Raw genomic sequence first — 24,672 nt, 5'->3', positions numbered from 1 at the left:
ATGGATGTGGACTTTTCCTTGGAAGTGGTGCCCGAGACCCATAGATTTCCTGCCACCCATAGGGTGCTGCCATCTGTTACAGGTAGTGGCTTTTGGCGCCGGTGTGATTGCTGGATGAGATCCGGCCCATGGGGTAACAAATGTCATGGATTTGTTGTGCTCCAATCCCAGAATCCATCATGGGAGGCAACGAACACTATACACCAGCTGATCGGCCAGACCTCCCATTGCATTTGGCTGAACCGTCATGGCTACATTATACACTTCAGTGTGTGGGTCACATCCGCTTCCTGTGTGTGTCCCCCCAGTTCGTCCTGGGCTTTTAACCCAGTCCAGGCCGGAGCCGGCGCCTGGGCAGGGCCCAGGAGCCAGCACGGCCTCGCTGGGAGCCGTATCAATGGAAGTGAAGTGTTTATTGGAAGACAGTCAAGTGTGGAAAGCTGTGTCTGATTTTCCACTGCCAGGCTCTGGAGAGCGTCTCCAGCACATCCCGTCTGAGGGGCCATTTAAGGAGCTTAGCATTAGAAAAGCTCCAGGCTCCAGCTCTAGCCTACGATTTCCTCCCTTAGCTCCGGATTTGTGCCTTTTCCAGGTGCTGGAGGGTGTTCGAATGGTATTTAGCATTTTACAAACACTTACTACTTAAGCCTCACGCTCATGTTGATGGGTTCGGGCTAGTCCTCGTGGGGAAACTGAGTCACCGAGGGGCGACGTGACTGGAGAGGACAGAGTCGCTTTGGATATATGTCTGGTCAGAGTGCTCAGACAGGTATGGCCAAGTAGGCTTGCTCTGCCGGAGATAACACTGGTTGCAAGTGGGGAAATTGAGGCAGAGAGGGACGTGGCTCACCCAAGGTTACAAAGTGAGTCAGTGGCCGAGCTGGGAATTCCCAGGAGTCCTGATTCACAGAATTGTAGCACTGGAAGGGACCTCGAGAGGTCATCTAGTCCAGTCCCCTGCCCTCACAGCACGACTAAGTATTAGCTAGACCATCCCTGACAGGCATTTCGCCAACCTGCTCTTAAAAATCCCCAATGAGGGAAATTCCACAACCTCCCCAGGCAATTTATCCCAGTGCTTAAGCACCCTGAGAGAGAGTTAGGCAGTTTTTCCCATCAGGAATCTGGCTCTTGGGAAGAGTGGCTGCGGGAGGGAACGCAGTGTGCGAGGCTGCTGTTCTGGGGTCATGGCCCGCAGGGGAGTGACTAAAGGAGGGGCGTGCTGAACGCGCGTTCCCAAGCGGAGACTCTGGCTCAGGGCGAAGCAGGGACAGGCCGGGGGGCTGGGAAAGGCCACGCATAAGAGAAAGGGAAAGCATCTGTGTATGCAACGGAATAACTAGGCATTAGGAGCATTTCCTGTTTAGTAAATATAACACTGGACAAACAATGGGGCCGCAGGCAAAAACCTTCCGGGAAATCAGCCCAGCTCCTAGCACTGCACTGGGATGCGCACGTAGCCCCAGGCACTGGGCCCCAGGCTGGGCTAGGGCCCCCACATGGCACCGACCAGCCAGGTGCCCTGCAGCCAACCCCAGCGGGTGGAGCGCGTGAGGCGCACCTGGGAGAGAAGTGCCCCAGCCCCTCGGTCCGGCACCTTCTGCCCCACTCCCTCCACCAGCCAGGCACTCAGCAACATGACGTGTCCCTGCAGCTCCTGGCGCCCAGGCCAGGGGTGTGCAGCAGGGGCCACGGGCTGCCCTGTGTCTCCCTGGCTTGCTGTGTTGCCACCCCCAGGCTAGCCACAGGGCCTAGGCAGTGACTCGCCAGCTGTCAGTTGCCTGCTAGCCCCCTGCCTGCCCACGAGCTGCAGGACCAGCCCCAAACCCAACACATGCAAGCAGGTTTCTCGCGCCCTAGGCACACAGCCATTTTGCCACACACACACCCCAGCGCTGATCCTGCGGCTCCGGTGGAGCTGCCACAGTAGTGCCTGTGGCGGGTTCGTTGGTCCGTGGCTCCGGTGGAGCTGCCGCAGTGGTGCCTGCGGAGGGTCCGTTGGTCCGTGGATCCGGTGCAGCTGCCGCAGCGGTGCCTGCGGAGTGTCCGTTGGTCCGTGGCTCCGGTGGAGCTGCCGCAGTGGTGCCTGCGGAGTGTCCGTTGGTCCGTGGCTCCGGTGCAGCTGCCGCAGTGGTGCCTGCGGAGGGTCCGTTGGTCCGTGGCTCCGGTGCAGCTGCCGCAGTGGTGCCTGCGGAGGGTCCGTTGGTCCGTGGCTCCGGTGCAGCTGCCGCAGTGGTGCCTGCGGAGGGTCCGTTGGTCCGTGGCTCCGGTGCAGCTGCCGCAGTGGTGCCTGCGGAGGGTCCGTTGGTCCGTGGCTCCGGTGCAGCTGCCGCAGTGGTGCCTGCGGAGGGTCCGTTGGTCCGTGGCTCCGGTGGAGCTGCCGCAGTGGTGCCTGCGGCGGGTTTGTTGGTCCGTGGATCTGGTGCAGCTGCCGCAGTGGTGCCTGCGGCGGGTTTGTTGGTCCGTGGATCCGGTGCAGCTGCCGCAGTGGTGCCTGCGGAGGGTCCGTTGGTCCGTGGCTCCGGTGCAGCTGCCGCAGTGGTGCCTGCGGGAGGTCCACCGGAGCCACGGGAGCAGCCAACCATCCGCAGGCACCACTGCGGCAGGTCAACCAGAGCCGCCTGCTGCCCCCCGCTGGCAAAATGCCGCCCATCAATAATCCTGGCGCCCTAGGCGACTGCCTAGGCTGCCTAAACGGTAGCACCGGCCCTGTGTGCAAGGCAGCACCGTGGCGTTAGGCCTCCCTGGGCTGACACTGTGCCCGTACCCCGGCTGCAAGCTTGGACGCCAGCTGGGACAGGGCCATGTCGCAGGGCTCGCTGGCGGGAGGCCGGACTCCTGAAGCCCCCTCGCCTGGCAGTCCCCGCTTGCCCGGTGAGAACAGGCACCTCGTGGTCCTGTGTCACCCGCTGGCTCCCAAATCCCAGGCCCCAGCCCTGCTTCTTCAGCAGCCTCTTCTGGGAGTCTGAATTAGCACAATACATGGCCAGAGGGGCGGGGGGGGAGGGGGCATGGCTCTGCCCTGTATGCCCTGGGCAGGGGAGGGGCCTCACACACACACAGGGCACGTGTGCCCCTGGCATAGGAGCCACACAGCCCACAACATGGCCAGACCCCACAGTTACTGCGAGGTACAGGGGTAACAGGACTGGTCAGTCAATGTGCGTTCCCTGCCTCCCGATCGCTGAGCTCAGCAATAGCCCCATTTTAGGTAGGAGGAGACTGAGGCACTGAGCGGGTGACATGGCCAGAAAGTGGGAGAGCCTGGAATAGAACCCAGGAGTCCTGGCCCCAGTCCCCAGCGCTGCTTTGACCCATTAGCTCCGCATGCTATGCCCAGAGCTGCGCCGAGCACCAGGGCGGGCTGTCCCACACCCCAGCTCCCCAACTACTCCAGCGGGGGCTTGGCTGCACAAGGAGGAACCTGGCCGTGGGGGGAGAGGGAGAAATGCTTCCAGCCAGCAGGATGAGGGTGTGGCACCTGTCAGCTGGCGGAGCAGCAGCATGGGGCTGGGTGCCAGGGTGAGCCCCCATGTCAGGCACAAAGCAGGGCCCTGTGCCAGGCAGCGCCGAGCGCTGCGTTCCTGGCACTAAGGGAGAGCACAGGGGGGCGTGGCTGAGGGGTGGGGGGAGAGGACACCCCTCTTCGCTTTGTGTCCAGGCAATGACTGACCCAGCCCCAAAGGCCCTGTTGCCCCTGGCACGGGGCCTTGCCACCAGTGTGGCCTTTGGGGCTCAGGTCCACAGTTCAGGCCTGCAGGTGCCTGTCCCTGCATACGCTGGGCCAGCACCACGCCACAGCCTGAAAGAGCCCTGGCCTGGGGCACCACAGCCTGGGCGGGGGGGGGCGGTCTAGGCCGCACTCTGGGGTTACTCCCACCCCAGCCACAGTCGCATGGTGAGCAGATACTAATGCCAGCCGCCAGGCCAATGCCTGGGGGTGGGGGAAGGGCAGGGGCAGGGGCAGGACCCGCCAGGGGCTGGATTTGACAATTGTCCCTGCATGCCCCTGGCTTCGCCCTGGCCTGGCCTGGCCTGTCTGGTGCCATGCCGGGAGGTGCCAACGAGCCTGCCTGGACAGTGGATGTTTGGCTGGGGGAATCGGGGTGCTCTGGGATGCCCCACCCACGCCCCTGCAGATGCCAGCCTGCCCGCAACCCCAGGGATCACTGGGGCCACAGCCACCGTGGGTACTCCATGGGGCAGCTGGCGATTGGCTGGAGAGGCCCAGACGCTCCCAAGGGCCATGCCCAAGCATGGGCACGGAGCAGCCTGTGGGCTGGAGGCTCAGCCCTGTACAGTGGCTCACCCAGGCCCCCGTTGCCAGTGCCCCACTGCCCATGTCTGCAGACACTAGGCTGCCGTGCTGGACATGCCACTTGGCCGTCCTGCCCCCAGGGATCCTGTGAGCCCTGCCAGGCTCTTCCAGGCAGGCTCTCACCGGGGAGGAAAGTGAAAGCAGCTGAAACTCCGGAGCGCAGCTGCAGCGCTGGGCGCAAACCCAGCACAGGCCAAGGTCCTGGGGCTTGGGTGCAGCCTTCCCACGGGGCAGGGGCCGGTCAAGGGCTTTTGTGAGCCAGCAGGACGCCTGGCCCAGCCCTGACACATCCTGGTGCCCCGCCCAGAGCCTCCAGGAGCTGGGCCTGCGAGGCGGTTAGTGAGGGGATGTGTGGGGACAGCCTGGCTCCCGGCAGCAGCACCCAGCCGGTAAGGGGGCACTGGCCCCGGGGGGTTCTGGGTGATGGGAATGGGGCAGGTGAGGGAATCTGGGAAATTGGGGGCAGGGACTGAACTGAGGGCTGGGTGAGCGACCTGCCCAGGGGAGCGTGGCGAATGGGCTGATGAGGCCCTGGGGGCTCCTGGGCACTGGGGGCTGTCTCTGCTGTGGGTACGGCCTGAGGCCCCCCCCCCCACATGCCCCTCGCTGTGCAGACCCACCCCCGCCAACTCATCTTTAGCTCAGCCCTTGCCCCCTCTGGCCCCATCCCCTGCTGCCTGCTTGGAAGGCAGGTGGGGGGGGGGTGAAGAAACTGTCCATTCCTCTGCCCCCTCCCCCCCATAGGCCTGGGGCACAGGACCTGGGAGCGGGGCTGCCTGACGCCCTCCTCACCCCAGTTCTTGGGCAGTGGGCAGTGCTGCAGGGAGATAATGCCAGGTGCCCACTGACCAGCTGTGGGGCTGCCCTGGGGGAGCGAGACTGGGGGAAGGGGGCTGTGGGGCTGCCCCAGGGGGGAGGGGGCTGGGGGGCGGGATAGCAGGCAAGGGGCTGGGGGGCTGCCCCAGGGGGGAGAGGGCTGGGGGGTGGGATTGCAGGCAGGGGGCTGGCCGGGCTGCCCCGGGAGGCGGGATTGCGGGGAGGGGGCTGTGGGGCGGGATTAGGCAAGGGGCTGTCCAGGCTGTCCCAGGGGGCGTGATTTCCGGGAGGGGACTGGGGGGCTGCCCTGGGGGGGAGGGCGCTGGGGGGAGGGATTGCAGGCAGGGGACTGGCCGGGCTGTCCCAGGGGGAGGGCGCTGGGGGGCGGGATTAGGCAGGGGGCTGCCCTGGGGTGTGAGATTGTGGGGAGGGGGCTGCCCTGGGGGGGAGGGCGCTGGGGGCCGGGATTAGGCAGGGGGCTGCCCAGGGGGGTGAGATTGTGGGGAGGTGGCTGCCCTGGGGGGGAAGGGCGCTGGTGGGCGGGACTAGGCAGGGGGCTGCCCCGTGGGAGAGGGCGCTGGGGGGCGGGATTGCAGGCAGAGGGCTGCCCCGGGGGGGAGGGCGCTGGGGGGCAGGATTGCAGGCAGGGGGCTGCCCCGGGGGGCGGGATTGCGGGGAGGGGGCGGCCCCGGGGGGGAGGGCGCTGGGGGGCAGGATTGCAGGCAGAGGGCTGCCCCGGGGGGGAGGGCGCTGGGGGGCAGGATTGCAGGCAGGGGGCTGCCCCGGGGGGCGGGATTGCGGGGAGGGGGCGGCCCCGGGGGGGAGGGCGCTGGGGGGCGGGATTGCAGGCAGAGGGCTGCCCCAGGGGGGAGGGCGCTGTGGGGCAGGATTGCAGGCAGGGGGCTGCCCCGGGGGGCGGGATTGCGGGGAGGGGGCGGCCCCGGGGGGGAGGGCGCTGGGGGGCGGGATTGCAGGCAGGGGGCTGGCCGGGCTGCCCCGGGGGGCTGCGCTGTCTCTTTAAGAGGCTCCAGGCGGAGCTGCAGGGAAAGTCCCGGGCCGGACGATGCGCGAGCCCCGGGCAGCCTGCGCCGAGCCGAGTCCGGGACGCGGCCCCTGCACCAGCCCCCGCCTGCAGGTACCGGCCGGGCTGGGACGGGGCGCGGGAGGGGAGGGGTGACTGCGCCCCCCATGGGCCATGGCCCCTACTCCGTGCCCGCAGCCAGCCCCTGGGACGGGCCGGGACAGGGTGAGTCGGGGGGGGGGGGTCGCGCCCCACGTCTGGCCCAAGCTGGCCCCACGCGTGACACATCCTCGTACGCCCGCTCTGCTCCCCCTGGGACCTGGGGCAGGCTGCCCCCCCCCCGGGTTGGAGGGACCGGCTGGGCACAGGGGGGTCCAGCCCCCGACGCCCGGGCATCAGTAACACCTGGGGTGAGTGGGCCACGAGCAAATCCTGGCCTGTGGGGGGTCCCCGGGCCCCCAGCCCCCAACTCACTGGACACTAGCAGGGTCCCTCCCCATCAGAGCCTCTCAGCCAGGCCCCATGGGGACAGGGCCTTTGCTGCTGGCCAGATGGCAGGAACAGGACGCCCCAGGCCGGGGTCTCTAGCCCCCCTTCAGCCCCTTGGCTTTAAAAGGGGGAGCCCAGGCCAGCCTCTGCCCGAGCCTCCTGGGGCTGGCCCTGTATGACCGAGGAGCCTGGTGCCCCGTGCCCATGGCCAGCGCAGTGCCGGGGTCCCAGGCTGGTGGCCAGCAGCCGCTGGTCAAGCTTGGCTGCAGGTGGGTGCTGCATGCGGGGTGGCATCACGTGGGGAGCAGAGGCCTGACCCACATGTGGGCTGGGACCTCAGTCTTTCAGCTTCCGGCCCCAAGACCCTTCCTGGCCCCCTGCTGCCCTAGAGGAGTCTGTGCCCAGTGCGCCCCGGGAGTCAGCAGCTCCCAAACCCTGAGCCCGTCGCCTCCCCGTCCCACCTGCGCCCTGCACAGAGCTTGGCTCCTGCGTGGCCAGTGCACCGGCTCTGCGGCTGGCCGGGGACATCTTGGCCCAGGTGCCACTGGGGGTCAGCTCGTGGGGGCAGCTCTCCGTCCAGGCAGCAAGGAGCCGGGCTGGGGGGCAGTCGCTGCAGCCCCACGGGTGAGAATGGCCTTGACCTTGGGTGCACAAACCCCCGTGGCTGGCTTACGGCTCCTGGCTAAGGGGGTCTGTGTCCAGTCCACGCTGTCCCTGGGTGCACAAACCCCCGTGGCTGGCTTACGCCTCCCGGCTAAGGGGGTCTGTGTCCAGTCCACGCTGTCCCTGGGTGGCCCCTGGGTGCCCAGAGCGGGGAGCAGGCGGCAGCTCTGACTGGTCCTGTTCCCCTAGAGCGGCCCTGGCCCTGGCCCCAGCCATGGGCGAGTGGAGCTTCCTGAGCTCGCTGCTGGACGCGGTGCAGGAGCACTCGCCCATGGTGGGCCGGTTCTGGCTGGTGGTGATGCTGATCTTCCGCATCCTCATCCTGGCCACGGTGGGCAGCGACGTCTTCGAGGACGAGCAGGAGGAGTTCGCCTGCAACACGCTGCAGCCGGGCTGCAAGCAGGTCTGCTACGACAAGGCCTTCCCCATCTCCCACTACCGCTTCTGGGTCTTCCACATCGTGGTGCTCTCGGCGCCCGCCCTGCTCTTCGTCATGTACGCCATGCACCAGAGCGGCAAGCTGCGCCAGGGCGAGGAGGGCGGCCCCGCGGGCCCACCCCGGCTGCAGCCCAGCCAGCGCACACACCACGTCCGCACCTTCTATCTGGTCAACGTGGCCCTGCGCATCCTGGCTGAGAGCAGCTTCCTGGTGGGGCAGTGGCTGCTGTACGGCTTCCACGTGGAGCCACGCTTCACCTGCCAGCGCTCGCCCTGCCCCCACTACGTGGACTGCTTCGTGTCCCGGCCCACCGAGAAAACCATCTTCATTCTCTTCTACTTCGCGGTGGGCGTGGTCTCCACCCTGCTCAGCCTGGTGGAGCTGGCCCACTTGCTGGCCAAGGACAGGTGCCAGGGGACAGTGGCCAACAGGCCCCCGGCCGCCTCCTACGAGCAGCAGGAAAACTGGTCCAACCAGGCACACGAGCAGTGCCAGCACTTCCTGCCCCAGGGCGATGGGGGCACCAAGGGGGCAGCCTGCAGCATCCCCAACCACTACGAGCCCTCGGCCCTGTTCCGGCCCCAAGCCCCCTCCAAGGGCAGCAAGGCCTCCCAGGCCGCAGGCAGGGCCGATTTGGTTGTCTAGGGCTCTCGCTACTGCCCAGCTCCCATCTGTGCCAGTCACTGGGCCCTCCGCTTAGCAGGGCCGTTGCGGCAATACCAGTGACCTGAGTGGCGGGGCCCATGGTCCGTACCAGCCCCGTGCAGCTTGGCAGAGAGCTGCCCTCCTGCCTTGGGCACAAAGCCCCTCATGCCACAAGTGGGCAGGGGGCTGAACTGGCAGGAAAGGAGCCGGCCAGGCTACAAGGGGTGACGGCATGACCCAGGGGTTTGAGCATTGGGCTGGCACATGGGAGAGCTGGGGGTCTCATTCCGGCTGGTGTAGGCGACCAGACAAGGGGCAATGAACAGGCCCAGCCCCTCTGCCTGCTGCTCAGCCGGGGGACGAGACTGTTCCTGAAGACAGGAAGCTGGGTGGGGCAGGCAGGGACGGGGGGCTCTGGGGCCAGGTGAAATGGCATCGCCAATTTTTATACATTTGTGTGAATAAACAGAAGAAAACTTTGTAATTAAACCCCCCCAACCCAACCGGTGATTTGCGAGTGGGGTTGGTGCCATGGCGTGAGCCAAACGGCGGTGCAGTTCTGGGGCGGGGACAGGCCGCCCTGGGCTGGGCCATGTTCTCTCTTCGTTTTCACACTTCGATTGGGAGCAGGAGCTGGATTCAACCTGTCCCATCAGTGACACATTCCCTCTGCCCAAGCACTCGGAGGGCCCACCATGGCAGAGCTGGGCAGGGCCGGGCAGGGCTTGCTGCCCCTAAGCAGAGCTCTGGCCTGGCCTGCAGCACTCCTGGCCGTGGGGAGACGCTGGCAGTGCCCCGTGTTGGAGTTCCAGGCCGTCCCAGCGCGCCATGCGGTAATGATTGTTCTGGCCACGCCAGGTGTGTGGGTCCAGACACCCATGGGCTTAGCGGCGGTTCAGGGTCTGGGATGACCATGCGTGGGGGGAGCCCGGTGTTAGACACCAGCCCTGCCCTGTGCAGGCTGGACATGGTGTGAGGGGGTGTGTGGGGGAGCCCAGGGACAGACTCGCAGGGGGCTGCAGGTCAGGATATGTGCCAGGGTTCCCATCAATCGCTCGGTGCATGGCCAGAGGCCTGTGGCAGCCGTGGGTGCTGCAGTGAGGGTCTTACATTTTGGGAGGGCGTGAGTAGCTGTTGGGTTGCTGGGGGAGGGGGGGTGGATTGGTGCCAGGTTCCCCTTGTCTCCTGTTTCCTGTTGCAGGAGGGTGGCACCACACCCAGAGGTTAATGGAAAAAAAAAAGGTAGAAAAGAAAAACACCATCACCCCCTCTCCCCTGCCAGATCCTGCGTCAGGGGGCCCCCCCAACCCTCTCATGGCGGCACCACTGCCCAAGCCAGGACACCTGGGTTCTGTTCCCTGCTCTGCCCATGACGCACCGCAGGGGAGGCTCTTGCTGTGCCTCAGTTTCCCCAGCTATAATGCTGCAGGTGTCTGGCCAAGGCTGTATTAATTAGGGCTGTCATGCGATTAAAAAAATTAATCCCAATTAATGGCACTGTTAAACAAGATTTTTTGAATGTTTTCTACATTTTCAATTACAAACACTGAACACAGTGTACAGTGCTCACTTTTTTATTACAAATATTTGCACTGTAAAAAACAAAAAATTGTGTATTTCAGTTCACCTAATACAAGGACTGTAGGGCAATCGCTTTATCCTGAAAGTTGAACTTACAAATGTTGAATTATGTACACAAAAAAAAGAAAAAGAAAAAACCTGCATTCAAAACCAGAACAATGTAAAACTTTAGAGCCTGCAAGTCCACTCAGTCCTACTGCTTGTTCAGTCAATCACTCAGACAAACAAGTTTGGTTACATCTGCAGGAGATAATGCTGCCCACTTCTTGTTTACAGTGTCACCTGAAAGTGAGAACAGGGGTTCCCATGGCACTGTTGTAGCTGGTGTCTCAAGATATTTACATGCCAGATGTGCTAAAGATTCATATGCCTCTTCATGCTTCAACCACCATTCCAGGGGACATGCGTCCATGCTGACGACAGGTTCTGCTTGATAACAATCCAAAGGAGTGCGGACCGATGCACGTTCGTTTTCATGATTTGAGTCAGATGCCACCAGCAGAAGGTTGATTTTCTTTTTTGGTGGTTTGGGTTCTGTAGTTTCCGCATCGGAGTGTTGCTCTTTTAAGACTTCTTTCAGCATACTGCACACCTCGTCCCTCTCAGATCTTGGAAGGCACTTCAGATTCTTAAACCTGGAGTCAAGTGCTGTAGCTATTTTTAGAAATCTCACACTGGTAACTTCTTTGTGTTTTGTCAAATCTGCAGTGACAGTGTTCGTCAATCAGACATGTGCAGGGTCATCATCCGAGACCCCTATACCATGAAATATAGGGGAGAATGTGGGTAAAATAGAGCAACAGAGCAGGGGACATACAGTTCTCCCCCAAGGAGTTCAGTCACAAATGAAATTAACACATTTTTTTTTAAACGAGCATCATCAGCATGGAAGCATGTCCTCTGGGTGGCCGAAGCATGAAGGGGCATATGAATATTTAGCATATCTGGCCCGTAAATACCTTGCAATGCCAGTTACCAAAGTGCCAGGGGAACCCCTGTTCTCGCTTTCTGGTGACATTGTAAATAAGAAGTGGGCAGCATTATCTCCTGTAAACGTGAACAAACATGTTTCTCATAGCAATTGGCTGAACAAGAAGTAGGACTGAGTGGACTTGTAGGCTCTGAAGTTTTACATTGTTTTGTTTTTGAGTGCAGTTATGTAACAAAAAACATCTACATTTGTAAGTCGCACTTTCAGGACAAAGAGATTGCACTACAGTACTTGGAGAGGTGAATTTAAAAATACTATTTCTTTGGTTTATCATTTTTACAGTGCAAATATTTGTAATAAAAACGACTAGAAGGGGAGCTCTGAACACTTTGTATTCAGTGTTGTAACAGAAATCGATACATTTGAAAATGTAGAAAAGCATCCAAAAATCTTTAATACATTTCAAGCGGTATTCCAGTAACAGGGCCATTAATCAGGAGTCATTTTTTGAGCCTCAGTTAATTTTTTGAGAGAAGCACATGAGTTAACTGTGATTAATCGACAGGCCTAGTATTAATGCATCTGCCGGGGGGGCTGCTCAGAGCCCAGGCAAAGTGCACGGGCGGGAGGGGGGTGTCCCTGCAGCAGAGCAGCTTTGCTGCCCCCTGGTGCCCAGAGCCCAGAGCAGCAGGCCGATGGGGCCCAGGATGCTTTAATTTAATAAGCCACAACACTGAAAATGAGCAGCGCCCCCCCCCCACCCCCCCAGGGCAGGACCTGCCCTCGCCCCAGCCAGCCTGGCCTGCAGCGCTGCCCATGACATGCCAGGGTGGGCACCAGGAGCTGGCTCAGGCAGGACCCGGCCCTCCCCTCTGGGCCCCTGCCCGCACCTGGCTTGCCCTAGCGGATCCCCTCGCCCCGAGCAGGGCCTGCCCATCCCGGGTGACTCAGCTGTGCCCAGTGCCCTCTGCCAGCCCAGCCCGTCTGCGTCTCGCCCGCAGGGCCCCATGCCCGGCTGACACTCATGGCTCAGAGTCCCTGGGCAGACACTGCAAGGGGAGCTGTGCGTGGCAGGGGAGGAGGCTCACCAGGGCGAGGCACCCTGCTGCCCCCCCCCCCCAGCTAACAGGCTATAAGCCCCATGCCGGGGAGCTGGGGGATGAGGTGGGGCTAGGGCAGCTGCAGACTAATGTCACCTCCTGCCTGTCCCCCAAGGTTGCAGGCGCCAGCCCCATCTTCACTCCGGGCCCAGCCCTGATCATGTGGGGCAGGCCCAGAGTGGGGGCAACCAGGGCACTGTGGAGGGTAACAGGGCAGCTGTGCCAATGCCAGGCTCAGCTCTGCCCCCTCCCTGTGTATGACAGGAACAGGCCAAGCAGGTGAATGAGCAGCAGCCCCCAGGCAGAGGCCCCCGGGTACTAAGCCCCCACCCCCCATAGTGCCACGTGCCAGCCTATGTGCCCCCCAGCAGATTTTATCTGTGGAGGTCACTGGTCCGGCCAGAGAAACAAGCTTCAAATCAGACAGCCCCACCTGCCCCCGGAGGCAGAGACCGACAGGCCTCGTCCAGCGCCCCCTACTGGATTTTGGAGGAAACAAGAACAGTTTACATACATGGGGAGGGGAGGAATACCCCCGGGGGGGGCAGCCCAGTGGCAGGCGGGGGGGGGGAAATACCCCTGGGGGAGCAGCCCAGTTTTTCTTCCTCTTTCAACGTCTCCCCAGAGATTCCAAAGCCACAAAAATCTCAACAACAAAAAAAATTTAATAATAATAAATTGTGTGGACTCCTGTCCCCCCCAGCCCCCTCCCTGTCCCCACTTCACATCCAGAACCGGGACCCCCCCGTTGCCAACCGCAGCACATTTCTAAAAACCCCTCCCGACTTTTACAAAGTTTTTAAAAGGTATTTATAGATATTTATAGCTATTTATAGATATATAATCTGGCTTTGTCTGGCTTTGCAATGAATCGGCCTCTGGTTCCTGGCGGGTGTTTCTGCTTTTACCTGACAAGCGAATTGGGGTGTTGTTGGTTTTGCTGGTGATGACAGGCATGTGTGTGTGTGGGGGGGAACGTGGTGGTGGGGGGTGCACGTGACGGCCACAATCAGCTGATCGATTTTGCTCATGAAAATTTAAAAAAACAACTAACGTTTCCCAAACCGACCCTCTCCCCCAACCCCCCCGGAAACACTTGAAATGCAACTCAACCAAAAGACACTTCATCTTCACATGGGTGCAGCGCCCCCCAGCCGTGGGCCGGACCCCTGCGACAGTGCGCTGGGGGGGTGAGGGGGGGGAGCGGGGCGCTGATTTGCTCCAACCTGGGTATGAACATCAGTCACTGGGGGGCTGTAAACCCAATAAGGGCTCAGTGCCCCCCGCAGAGCCAGCGGCCCCCCTGGCATTGCCCACGGGATCCACTTCTGATTCTCCAGCAGAGTCCGTCACAAGTCAGCAGGGAAGCCATGGCCACAGTGTGTGCTGGTACGGACAGGAACGGGCTGGGGCCCGGAGGGGGGGGTGGCCCGCGGCAGCGTCACCTCCTCCCCCTCCTCCTTGGCTTGCCATGCAGCCCTCGGGCCTGGCAGCAAAGAGCAAGGATGGCGTCCTGGCGCCGGCCACGGCGTCACGGTGAGTGGGTGGCCGGGCTGCTTCTGTTGGAGCTGGGTGACAAGCTGGGGCTGCAGCTGCCGGGGGGCGGCACCAGGCTGCTCACGCGGGAGGCGCCCGGCTGCCCGCCCAGCGTGTCCAGGCCCTCCGAGTTCTCCAGCATCTCCTGGATGAGGGGCGGCATGGAGCCGGGGATCTCCATCTTCAGCGTGATCACCCGCTCGGCGCCTGCGGGCAGACGGGGGCAGAGGGCTCAGCGCAGGGCAGACCTGGGAGCCACCTGGGCACTGCGGGCTGCCAGCGGGACACAGAGCTGGGCCCCTTTCAGGCTCTGCCAGGCTCCGGGGGGGCGCAGGGTGCACCGAGTGGAACTGCTTGGAGTCACCTCTCTGCACTCAGCCTGCGCCCCCCTCCCTCGGTCACTCACACACACTTCGGGGGAGAGACCTGGCCCCACGGCCAAACTCCAGCCCAAATCAAAGCGCCCCACTGCCTGGGGGGAGGGAGAAGCCCCAGTGCCAGCACCTCATCACCCTAGGCTCTCACCCCGCCCCAGCTCCTCCCCTCCCCTCTGCCCCACGCCCAGCCGGGCTCTCACCCTTGGCGCTGATGCTGCGCAGGTCCGTGATCTTCATCAGCATTTTGGGGAACATGTGGGGCTTATTAGGCCTCCTCTTCCTCACGTAGATCTTCAGCGCCTCCAGCAGCGGCTCCTGCAGCTTGTCCACCTTGTCAGCCTGCTCCAGGTCCTGGCGATCTGGGGGGGTGGGGGCCGGGAGCCCAGCCATGAAGCCAGCGTTTAGTGCCCAGCTCCCCACCAGGGGGTGCTGTCGAGCAGGGCTCAGGGCTCCCCTGCTTAGCAGGGGGAGCTCGTTGGCTGGGCGGGGGGACCCATCTCCCCCCTCCCCTCTGGTTTGTTATTGTAGGGTCATGTCGGGACACCGGAGAGTTCCAGCCTCAACCCCGACAGAGAGAGATGGCAACAGAACTACCAGAGGGTAGGCGAGCCCTGCCCTGGGCACCTCCACCCCCCCCCAGCACCCACCTCGCCCCAGCGCCCCCCGGCTCTCACCCCCACAGATGAGGCAGATGGCGCTGAGCAGCCCGGTCTCCGCATCGTCCATCTCCAGCGGAAGCAGCTGGTTGGCGAAGGCGAAGACCAGGTCAGTGAGCGGCCCGAACCCGGCGTTGTGCATCTGGGTTCGGTTCAGGGTCAGCCCATCCGAGAAGGTCATAGTGTCCTGCTCCGGCGTGTAGCGCGTGCAGATCCGCAGGATCTGGGGGGCAGAGCTGGGGTGAGTCCTGCACCCTGCCCTCCAGCACTGCCCCCCGGCCCTGCGCCCTGCCCTCCAGCACCGCCCCCCCAGTCCCCCGTCCCTGCTCCCCTCTGCCCTCCAGTACCAACACCACTGCCTCTGGCCCTGCCCCCTGCCCTCCAGCACTGTCCCCGGCCCTGCCCCCCATCCTCCAGCACTGCCCCCCACTGTCCCCTGGCCCTGCTCCCCTCTGCCGCTGGCACCAACACCACTGCCTCTGGCCCTGCCCCCTGCCCTCCAGCACTGCCCCCACTGTCCCCTGGCCCTGCCCCCCATCCTGCAGCACTGTCCCCCAGTCCTGCCCCCTCGCACCAACACCACTGTTCCTTGCCCCTCTGCCCCCAGCACTGTCCCCCAGCCCTGCTCCCCACTGCCCCCTGGCACCAGCCCCACCCCATGCTCCCTGGTCTGCCCCATCTGTGCCCCCCCAGCACAACCCCCAGTGCCAAGAACCAGCCCTCCAGGGGACACTGCCCCCAGCTGACCAGGCAGGGAACAGCTCAGTGGCGTGGGGGAAGCTGGGGGGCTCACCAGGATGTCCAGGCAGGCGGCCTTGAGCAGGGTGATCTGGTCAGCGATGGTGAGCGTGGTGAAGCCCGGCAGCTGCTTGGCAAACTCCACCGTCTTGATGATGCACTTGGTGGAGAGTTCACTGAACTTGTCCCACAGGTCGATGTCCAGCGAGACCCGCTGCTCTGAGCTGTTGTTCTGCAGGGACACACCAGCCACGGTGAGAGGGAAGGGGAGGGCCAGGGGCTGGTTCCACCACCCCCTCACCCCACAGGGGCCACATGTCTCCCCCCCACCCCCGGCATGAACAGCCCTCCGCCCTCGCAGCCCCTCCCAATCGATACTTAACTAAAGATGCAGGGGGCCCACTGTACAGCTGGGGAAACTGAGGCAGGGGGTGGGGAAGCAAGTTGTTCAAGGGCATGAAGCGAATCAGGGACAGAGATGGGGACAGAACCCAGGAAGTCCTGGCTCCCAGCCCCGTGCTCTAACCACTACACGCCACTCCCCTTCAGAGCTAGGGAGAGACCCAGGAGTCCTGGCTCCCAGCCCCTGCTCTAACCACTACAGCCCACCCTGGCTAGAGCATGGAGCGAATGGGGCACTAGCAGGGACGTCAGGGGACATAGGCCAGCTGGGGGAATGAAGGTTCCTAAATGCAGCTCCAGCCCCGCTTCCGCTCTCCCTAATCCTGATCCCACCTGGTGGCAGCGTTCCCCGGAGGTCGGGGCGCCGGGCCGAGCACTCACCGTAGTGTATTTGCCGAGCTGGCAGAGGGCAGGGAAGGTCTCCTGGTGGGCTTTGCGCACTTTCTCAATGAGCTCCTCCACCTCGGGCGTGAGGATGTAGCTCTCTGAACACTCCTGCTTCGGCGCCTCCTTCTTTTTCTTGTTCCTGTCGTTCCGGACGGCTGGGGGAGAGGGCAGGTGGGTGAGCGGGCCGGCCGCAATGCCCCTCGCTGCACCGCCCCCTTCTAACTACCACGACGGGTGGGGTCGCTCCCCAGGCCCCCTTCAGCCCCGAGAGCTCAGCGATCACAGACTGCGGCAGGCACCGGGCGCAGCCCCTCGGGGCGTCCGTATCAGCAGCCCCCATAGTGTGGGGGGCGGGGCCGGAAGAGGAGCCGGCTCGCCAGGCTCCCGAGCTGGGGGCGGGAGGGTGTGGAAATGACATGGACAAAGCCCAGCCCCACGCACCCCAGCTCAGCACCTGTCTCCCGCTTTCCCAGGCCGGGGGAATCCCGGCACTGGCAAGGACAGGGGAACGCGGATCCTGGATACGCCCTGGAGGCAGAGCGGCCCTCCTGGGCCGAGCCAGAGGGCTGTATGGGATGGGGGGAGCCCTGCTGCTCTGTGTCTGGTGAGGACCAACAGCAGCTGCTGCCGTAATTCTGCAGACCTGGCCAGGATCAGGGCCCTGCTGTGCCAGGTGCTTTGCACAGGCCAGGATCGGGGACCCACTGCGCTGCCCCACAGCAAGACACAGGCTGTGCCCCAGGAGCCCCCAGGCTGCACAGATGCAGGCCCAGTGACCAGCCCCACAGAGCAAGTGGCAGAGGCAGGAATTAAACCAGATTCCCCCAGTCGGATGCCCTAACCACTAAGCTAGCTTGCCCCTGCCCTGTAAGGAACAGACCCAATCTCCTCCCCTGGGGGTGGGGCGAGCACGGCTGGTTGGGCCAGGAGCTAGCTGGGAGTAGGGTGAGGCGAGCAGGGAAGCTGGGGGGTGGGGTGGGTGGGGGAGCGAGGGAGCTGGAGGAGTGGGGGGGTGGAGTGAGCGGGGGTAGGGCGCTGTGGTGAGCTGAAGGGTGGAGTTAGCGGGGGAGGGGAGGAAGCTGGGAGGAGCTGGGGGGCAGGGCGAGTGGGGGAGCTAGGATGAGGTGGGGGGTGGGGCAAAGGGGGGAGCCGGGGGCTGGGGGGGCCGCGGCCTCAGGAGGTTGGCGTGGCCCAGCTGACAAATGGCAGCGAAGTCAGAAGCCGCGCACACGGCTCTTTAAACCAGCGCCGGGGCCATCGGCAGGCGATTGCGGCGACAGGCCGGCGCTCAGGCCGGGCGCCAAGGGCGGGGGGCTGGGCCCCGAGGGGGGGCTGCAGGAATCACTCACGTCTGCTCTGCAAATCCAGTGCCGTGGCGAGGAGCGGAAGGCGGGGATAATTCGGGAAGGGAACATTGCAGCTGTGACCCGGCGTTCATCATCCGCCCAGCGCCCGCCCCAGAGCCAGCCGCACCGAGGCCCCGGCTCCATGACACCTGCTGCAGCCGGCGGCTGGGAAGGGCGGGGCCCCCACACTCCCCACTCAGGCGGCAGATGGGGCAGGAGCCTGGGGGGCAGGGGGCCTGGATTCTCTTGGCGGGCCCCATGGGGCAGGGGCGGGGCCAGACAGCTGCGCCCCCTTTGGTCTCGGCAGAGCGGGCGGGTTTACAGGCGGGCGCCATGACAACTGGCAGGCGGACGCCAGGAGGCCCCCGTCAGCGTCATTTATCTCTGACATCATCAATCACGGGTTGCCGGGGCAACGGCCTGGATCCGGAATGAAGAGGGGGGCCCAGCTCTTCAGCCAGACTGGAACCCCCCCCTCCCCTCGGCTCTGGGGGCGTTACCAGTGCCCCCCCCCCCCGGCCGGCTCGGCAACTCCCACACCACCCTGCTCCCTGCCCCCACCCCAGGAGCCCCCCAAGCGGGATTTCAGACCCACGTCCAAGGAACTGACTCCCGGGAAAGGAGCTGGGGGAGGGGCTCAGCACAGAGCCCGGGGGCTTGTCTGCACCCCCCCTGGTGCCAGCCTGCCCCCTCATGCCATGCCCCTCCCTTGGTGCCATAGCCCCCCAGCCTGCCCCCCCCATGCCATAACCCTTCCCCTGGTGCCATAGCCCCCCAGCCTGCTCCCCCCCCAGGGCCATAACCCCTCCTCCGGGGCATAGCTCCCCACCCTGCTCCCCCCGGTGCCATAGCCCCTCCCTCAGGGCATAACCCCCTAGACTGCCCCCCCTGGTGCCATAACCTCTCCCCTGGTGCCACAGCCCCCTAGCTTACCCCCCCCCGGGGCCATAACCCCTCCCCTGGGGGCACAGCCCCCCAGCCTGCCCCCCCCCGGGGCCATAACCCCTCCCCTGGGGGCACAGCCCCCCAGCCTGCCCCCTCCAGGGCCATAACCTCTCCCCTGCTGCCACAGCCCCCCAGCCTGCCCCCCTGGGGCTATAACCCCTCCCCTGGGGGCACAGCCCCCCAGCCTGCCCCCCCCGGGCTATAACCCCTCCCCTGGGGGCACAGCCCCCCAGCCTGCCCCCCCGGGGCCATAACTCTCCCCTGGGGGCACAGCCCCCCAGCCTGCCCCCCCGGGGCCATAACTCTCCCCTGGGGGCACAGCCCCCCAGCCTGCCCCCCCGGGGCCATAACCCTCCCCTGGTGCCACAGCCCCCCAGCCTGCCCCCCCGGGGCCATAACTCTCCCCTGGTGCCACAGCCCCCCAGCCTGCCCCCCTGGGGCTATAACCCCTCCCCTGGGGCACAGCCCCCCAGCCTGCCCCCCTGGGGCCATAACTCTCCCCTGGTGCCACAGCCCCCCAGCCTGCCCCCCCGGGGCCATAACCCCTCCCCTGGGGGCACAGCCCCCCAGCCTGCCCCCCCCGGGGCCATAACCCCTCCCCAGGCACAGCCCCCGCCTGCCCCCGGCACTCACACTCCTTGGACATGCCCACGTCGAAGCACTTCTGCAGGCGGCAGTACTGGCACCGGTTCCGCGTCACCTTGTTGATGATGCAGCTCTTGTCGCGGTGGCAGGTGTAGACCATGTTCTTCTGGATGCTCCGGCGGAAGAAGCCCTGGAAGAGCCGGTCACAGCCCCAGTCAGCAAGGGGGGGCAGCAGCCCCCCACCGCAGGGCACTCGTGTCACACGAGTGCCCGGGGGCGGGGCCCAGCCGGGCTGCTCTGGAAGGAAGCAGCACAGATGGACTCGGGGGGCTTCCCGTGCAGAGCTGGGGGGGGCATGGGGCCTCCCCATCTCATGGGTGTAACTTTAATTACAATTAAAAAGGCATTTCCCTCCCCCGCCCCCGTGCAGACCCAGCAGCGCCCCCTGCTGGCTGCGCGGCTGCACTTCACCCAGCAGCTTGGGAATAAAGCCAGACAGGGTTAGAGCTTCCTGGGCCAAAGGAGCCGGGACTGGTGGAGAGACTGGAACCAGGTGTGCAGCCCCCAGACCCCGTGACCGAGATCGGGGCCCCGCCGGGCCGGGCGCCACCCAGGCCCCGTGACCGAGATCGGGGCCCCGTCGTGCCGGGCGCTGCCCAGGCCCCGTGACCGAGATCGGGGCCCCGCCGGGCCGGGCACCGCCCCGACCCCGTGACCGAGATCGGGGCCCCGCCGGGCCGGGCACCGCCCCGACCCCGTCGTGCCGGGCGCCGCCCAGACCCCGTGACCGAGATCGGGGCTTGCTATGCAGAGTAGAAGCACCTCAGGCAGAAAATGGAAAGAGCGTCACCAGCTTTTCACAGATGGGGAAACTGAGGCACATGGCATCTGTGGCAGAGCTGGTAATTGCCCCTCCCAGCCCCAGCCCTACATACACCTAAGCCGCAAGCCCCCCTTCCTCTCCAGGAGTGAAGAGGAGAGCCAGGCTGGTGGGATGGGCCCCGAAGCCAGGGCCCAGCGGAGGGGAGCCTGGCCGTGGGCCCAGGAGCCAGGAGACGTGTGAGACGCTGCAGCCAGACGCTCCTCCTCCCCCGCCCCCGGGCTGGCCCGCTGCTGGAATGTAAATCAGACGTGCTGAAGGATGCAAAGCAGCTGAGTGCGGAGCCTGCACATCCGCGCCGAGGGAGGGATTAGCTCCCGGCTCCCACGCGCCCCCCGCCCGCCATGCAGCTCCCAGCCCAGGGGGGTTGAGACACACCGGGACTCGTGGGGGGGTGGGTTAACCGGCTGTGCTTGAGGGCACACGAGAGCTGGGGGCTGCGTGTGCGCGACACTGACGCGCACACAATCCGGCGCCCTTCACCCCGACCCCTACGCAGAGGCGGTGACGCCAGCTGAACACGGCCAGAGCCAGCAGCCGTTGCACTATTTAGTGCTAATCCCCAGGCAGAGCCGGGCTAAGCTCCGCACAGCTCGCTGAGCCGCGAGGCTGGGGCAGGGCCCCAGTGCAGATCATGGCATGCCGGCAAGGCGGGGCCTGGGTCCACCCAGCCCAGCCCCATTGCAGGGCTGTAAGGGGGGGCATCTAGTGGTTAATACAAGGAACGGGGAGCCAGAACTCCGGGATTCTATTCCTAGTGCAGACACACTTGGGATGGGGCTTCATGTCTGCCTGTGCCTCAGTTTCCCCCTTGTCCAAGGAATGGTTTACGCTGCCCTCCAGCCGCAGGGCTGAACAGTCAGCAAAGCCCCAGGCTTGGAGGGTGCTGCCCAGCTGGGACGGGAGAGGGCACTCCCTGCCCTGGCCGTCCAGCAGGGGGCGCTGTGGCTCCGCACCCCAGACTGGGTAAATACAGAGCAGGCCAAGCCGGGGAGACACCTGGCACCCCCGGGGGGCTGGGCTAGGAACAGGGGCCCTGCTTTACAGGCAGGGAAACAGACTTCAAGGGCCACGTTAGAGCGTGCGGGTTCCCGGGACACGCAGAGTGAGCACGTGGGGGCCTGTCAGCAGCTGCTTCGAGGCCAAGTGACCCAGGGCAGGAGCGAGAGCGCAACTGGACCCCAGGACGCCTTGTCCCCTTGTCTGAACCAGACCTGGGGTCAGTCCCCCAGCCCTGTCCCCCAAGCTCCACTCACCTTGCAGCCCTCGCAGGCGCTCACCCCATAGTGGTAGCCCGAGGATTTGTCCTGGCACACGAAGCAGGGCTTGTAGATGCGGGGCAGTGGGGGCGGCGACGGGGGGCTGGGGACGATCTCCTCGGAGCTGGTGCTCTGCGTCTCGATGGCTGGGGGGAGAAGAAGAGACCTGCTCAGGGGTCCGGCCGCTGCGTTTGGAGAGATGCATCCCCGCCCACGGGCACCCAGAGGGGCTCTGCCCCATGACGGGCGCCTGTGTGCAGCAGGGCATTGGGAGGATGCAGCGGGGGGGGGGGGGGGAGCTGCCGCAGGACATTGGGGGGCAGGGAGTGAGCGAGTCAGTCTGCTCCCTCCCCCCTTCACGGGACCCTGGCACACGACTGGCCAAGCTGGGCGCAGAAGGGAGATGCCTCGAAAGCAGCCATGGTCTGCCCTTGGTGTGGGGGGCTGCCCCCATGCTGGGGTGGGAGGAGGCACAGTGTCAGGGGCTTTGCAGACAGAGTAAAGGACGAAACTTCTGCCCCCAGGAACCCCCAGTCCGGGGCCCGGTGCAGCTCCCCTGGGGGATGAGGCAATGGTGCTGCCCTGGCCATGGGCCTGCCAGTCCCCCCGCCCCCATTCTGTGTGGGGTGCCTCAAAGGCTGGCACCAGCATGTCCATGGGGACGTCGCCAGCTCTGCCCTGGGAGGCCCCCACCAATCCACAGGAGCAGGGGGAGCCCCAGGATCACCCCAGCCCCCTGCCCACTTTTGCACAGCAACACCACTGACCCCAGCACAGGCCTGCACCCCGACTCTGCATCACCCCATGCAGTGGCAGGCTGGGCCCCCCCACAGAGCTGGGTGCCCGAGCACCCTCCAGGGGCCCTCCCCCAGCCCAGATCCCGGCGGGATGCCCCACGGCACAGCCAGGGTCAGCCACGGAGACGGTACAGCCTGTGGGGCTGGCACTGCCCTAGGGGAGACGGTGGGCAGGCTGGGCTTTTCTAGCGTTATCTCCCTGCCGGACTAACGCCAGCCCACGGCCCTGCCCCAGCGGTGTCCAGCCCCACAGCCTGTCATCACGGTATCAGAGCGCCACCACAAGCACACGCGGCTCCCTCTGCTCTGCCCAGAAACACCCAGGGCAGCCTCCCCCAGTGCCAGCGACCTACGGGAAGCTCCCCGTGCTCTGTCCCCTGCACGCCTGGCCGCGCGGGGCTGCAATCCCGGCAGCAGGGTCCCGCCCCACGGGGCAGTCCCGGGGCGGACCGGGAGGCCTCTGGCCCCTTCCTGCAGATGAGCCCCCAGGAAGCTCTGGAGCCCACCAGCCCTTGAGCACAGGGAGAGTGGGAGGCGGGCTCCCAGCCTGGCAGATGCAAGGTGACGTTTCCAGGCCACACAGGGAGCCATGGGATGGAGTCGGACACGGTGCAGCCCAGGAGCTGATCAGCTTTCATGAAAGCTTCTGCCCAAATCAATCAGTTGGTGCCACCACACTCCTCACTGTTTTTGTGGATACAGACTGACACGGCTCCACCGATGCTTGGGACCATGCAAGACACACTGCACGCTGCATGCACACGCTGGCATGTGGACAGACACATGGACACGCTGCACACACAGAGGTCAGATGGGGAAACTGAGGCACGGGAGGTACAGTGACTCGCCTAGAGGCCAGCATGGGGATGAGACCAGAAGCCAACAGGCCACAGCTAGTTGCTCCCCCTGGCGCACACAGCGCCTCCGGGCCCAGCTCTTACCCATCGACAGGCCTGCACTGGGCCCATCCCTAGCGGCTCGGTCACGGAACCAGTGTCCCCCAACCTGCCACAGAGCCACGGAAACGGCACCCCAGACACCCCCGCCTAGCCGACGGGGCTTAGCTGAGGAACGCAGACCAGGCCCCCGCTCCCCGAAGGCAGGGGCTGGCGAGGCCTCGCTCAGCACTGGTGGGCGAATGGGGGACATTGTTGGGCTCCCTGGAGTCAGAGCGGCACAGCTGTCTCCATGCCAGGCCCTGAGCTCACCTGCCAGCGAGCGGCAATACAGTGCCTATGACACACGGTGGGGCAAGTCCCATTCCAGCCCGTAGAGGGCAGTGGCGCGCAATCCCTCCCACCCAGCATTCTGCAATGCCCCCTCCCTGGGGGTGCTAGCGTTCGGGGGGGGGAGGGCGAGGCCCAGCAAAACCCTAAGCCCACCCTCTCCCCGCAGGCACCGGGCCAGGAAGGGGTTAAGGCAGCGGAGGTGGTAGCTGCTCAGGATGTGGAGCCAAGTGAACCAGTCAAACAGGATATGAAGGGCCTGGCCCAGGGGGTTAACACACCAGCGCCCCCCCGCCCTTCCCGCCCCACAGGTCTGCTCGGTGCCAGGGAACAAGGAGGCCCTGCCTGCCGCACGTGCGGGGATCAGACAGCGAAGAGCAACAGGACACCCGGGCACTGCCAGCCCCTTCTAGATGGGCCCCAGCCACGGCAAAGCAGGGGAAAGAGAGGGGGCTGGGAGCCCGGACTCCTGGGTTCTGTCCTTGCTGTGAGACAGGCCAGGGGCAGGGCTCCCATTCCCCTCCCAGGGGCATGGGGCATCTCTCACGTGTCTTCACACGGACTCTGCTGCCTGTGGATACCTGGCACTCCCCTGTGGGCACAGAGCACAACCCTGCCTAGGCAGTGGTGCCAACACAGGGCCGGCTGGGCTGCTGCTGCAAGTGGGCACCAGGCACACAAGGGCTAAGGGGACAGGACCAAGGGGTGGAGCACCTCCTGGGGGGTCATTCGGCCAGAAGGGAAAGGGGGGGAGCAGCCGGGAGGGTTACATGGCACCTGCTCCCTATAGGGGGCTGCTGAGAGACCCCCCCAAAGCAGAGCCCCCAGCTATCTGGGGAACGCCCCAGGGACAGGGGCCGGCGCTTGACGGCACATCCGAACCCCCCCCCCGGCCCCCAGCTCAGAGCCCCGGGGAAGCCCCGGGTAACAACATGGGATCTGTTCTCCTCAAAGGCCGGCCTGGCCCAGGTAGCTGCTTCTCCTGCTGATAATGGAGGAGGCTGCGCTAACTCTGCAGCGTGCCCCTCGGCGAGGGGGCCCAGGAGCTCGAGGCGGGCACAGCAGGCAAACACAGGGCCCGTGCTACAGGTGAGCGCTGCCAGGCAGAGGTGAGGGGAAGGTTCCCTGTGGGCCAGCGGCTCCCCTAGCTACACTGGAAAGGTGGGGACCCCAGAGCCCTCCCAAAGGGGGCTGGGGCTCATACCAACAGCTGCAAGGGCACATCCTCATTGGCTGCACATGGGCAGTGCCAGGGCCCCTCTGGCAGAGGCAGGATCCCTGGCCTGAGGACCACCCACCCCCAGGCCACAGCCCCAGGAGGCTGGGCCAGGTGCCCCATGGCACAGTGGGCCACCAATGTAACCAGTGGTCAGAGCAGCCGGGCTGGCAGCCAGGACCCCTAGGGTTGCCCAGGGGCAAGGGGCTGTGAGCACTAGGCTGGCTGAAGAGCTGCTGACACTGTCTTTCTGGGGGGAGGCAGGGGCCAGACAGCAGCAAAACAAGCAGCCCCTCGCCAGCTCCCAGTGCCCCCCAGG

General features: G+C 64.9%; 2 protein-coding genes across 4 annotated transcripts in view; one reads left to right on the top strand and one right to left on the bottom strand.

The window, feature by feature from the left end:
* The first annotated feature begins 4,668 nt into the window (after window positions 1-4,668).
* On the top strand, window positions 4,669-8,803 carry GJD3 (gap junction protein delta 3). Of its 2 annotated transcripts, none has more exons than XM_050934797.1 (2): window positions 4,669-4,707; window positions 7,497-8,803. In XM_050934797.1, the coding sequence occupies exon 2, from the start codon at window positions 7,522-7,524 to the stop codon at window positions 8,389-8,391; it is 870 nt and encodes a 289-aa protein (XP_050790754.1). In that variant the 5' UTR covers window positions 4,669-4,707; window positions 7,497-7,521; the 3' UTR covers window positions 8,392-8,803. The 2 variants fall into 2 exon arrangements, with proteins under 2 accessions (XP_050790754.1, XP_050790753.1); XM_050934796.1 differs by lacking the exon at window positions 4,669-4,707 and adding an exon at window positions 6,227-6,269.
* A 3,847-nt stretch (window positions 8,804-12,650) lies between these two features.
* Window positions 12,651-24,672, bottom strand: part of RARA (retinoic acid receptor alpha) — a 39,685-nt gene continuing 27,663 nt past the window's right edge. For both annotated transcript variants that reach the window (XM_050934783.1, XM_050934784.1), the window contains exons 2-8: window positions 21,112-21,260; window positions 19,024-19,165; window positions 16,094-16,254; window positions 15,366-15,542; window positions 14,591-14,795; window positions 14,117-14,275; window positions 12,651-13,746 (exon numbers count right to left, since the gene is read on the bottom strand). In XM_050934783.1, the coding sequence (XP_050790740.1) occupies window positions 13,535-13,746; window positions 14,117-14,275; window positions 14,591-14,795; window positions 15,366-15,542; window positions 16,094-16,254; window positions 19,024-19,165; window positions 21,112-21,260 (1,205 nt within the window). In that variant the 3' untranslated portion in view covers window positions 12,651-13,534. The remainder of the gene's footprint in view (window positions 13,747-14,116; window positions 14,276-14,590; window positions 14,796-15,365; window positions 15,543-16,093; window positions 16,255-19,023; window positions 19,166-21,111; window positions 21,261-24,672) is intronic.

This window comes from Gopherus flavomarginatus, chromosome 25, assembly GCF_025201925.1.
Source record: "Gopherus flavomarginatus isolate rGopFla2 chromosome 25, rGopFla2.mat.asm, whole genome shotgun sequence".
NCBI classification, from domain to species: Eukaryota; Metazoa; Chordata; order Testudines; family Testudinidae; genus Gopherus; species Gopherus flavomarginatus.
This window is presented reverse-complemented; position numbering and strand designations above follow the sequence as displayed.

What these genes read in the sequence shown, in the direction of transcription:
- GJD3 (XM_050934797.1), top strand. Translation starts at nt 7,522, where the DNA reads ATGGGCGAGTGGAGCTTCCTGAGCTCGCTGCTGGACGCGGTGCAGGAG.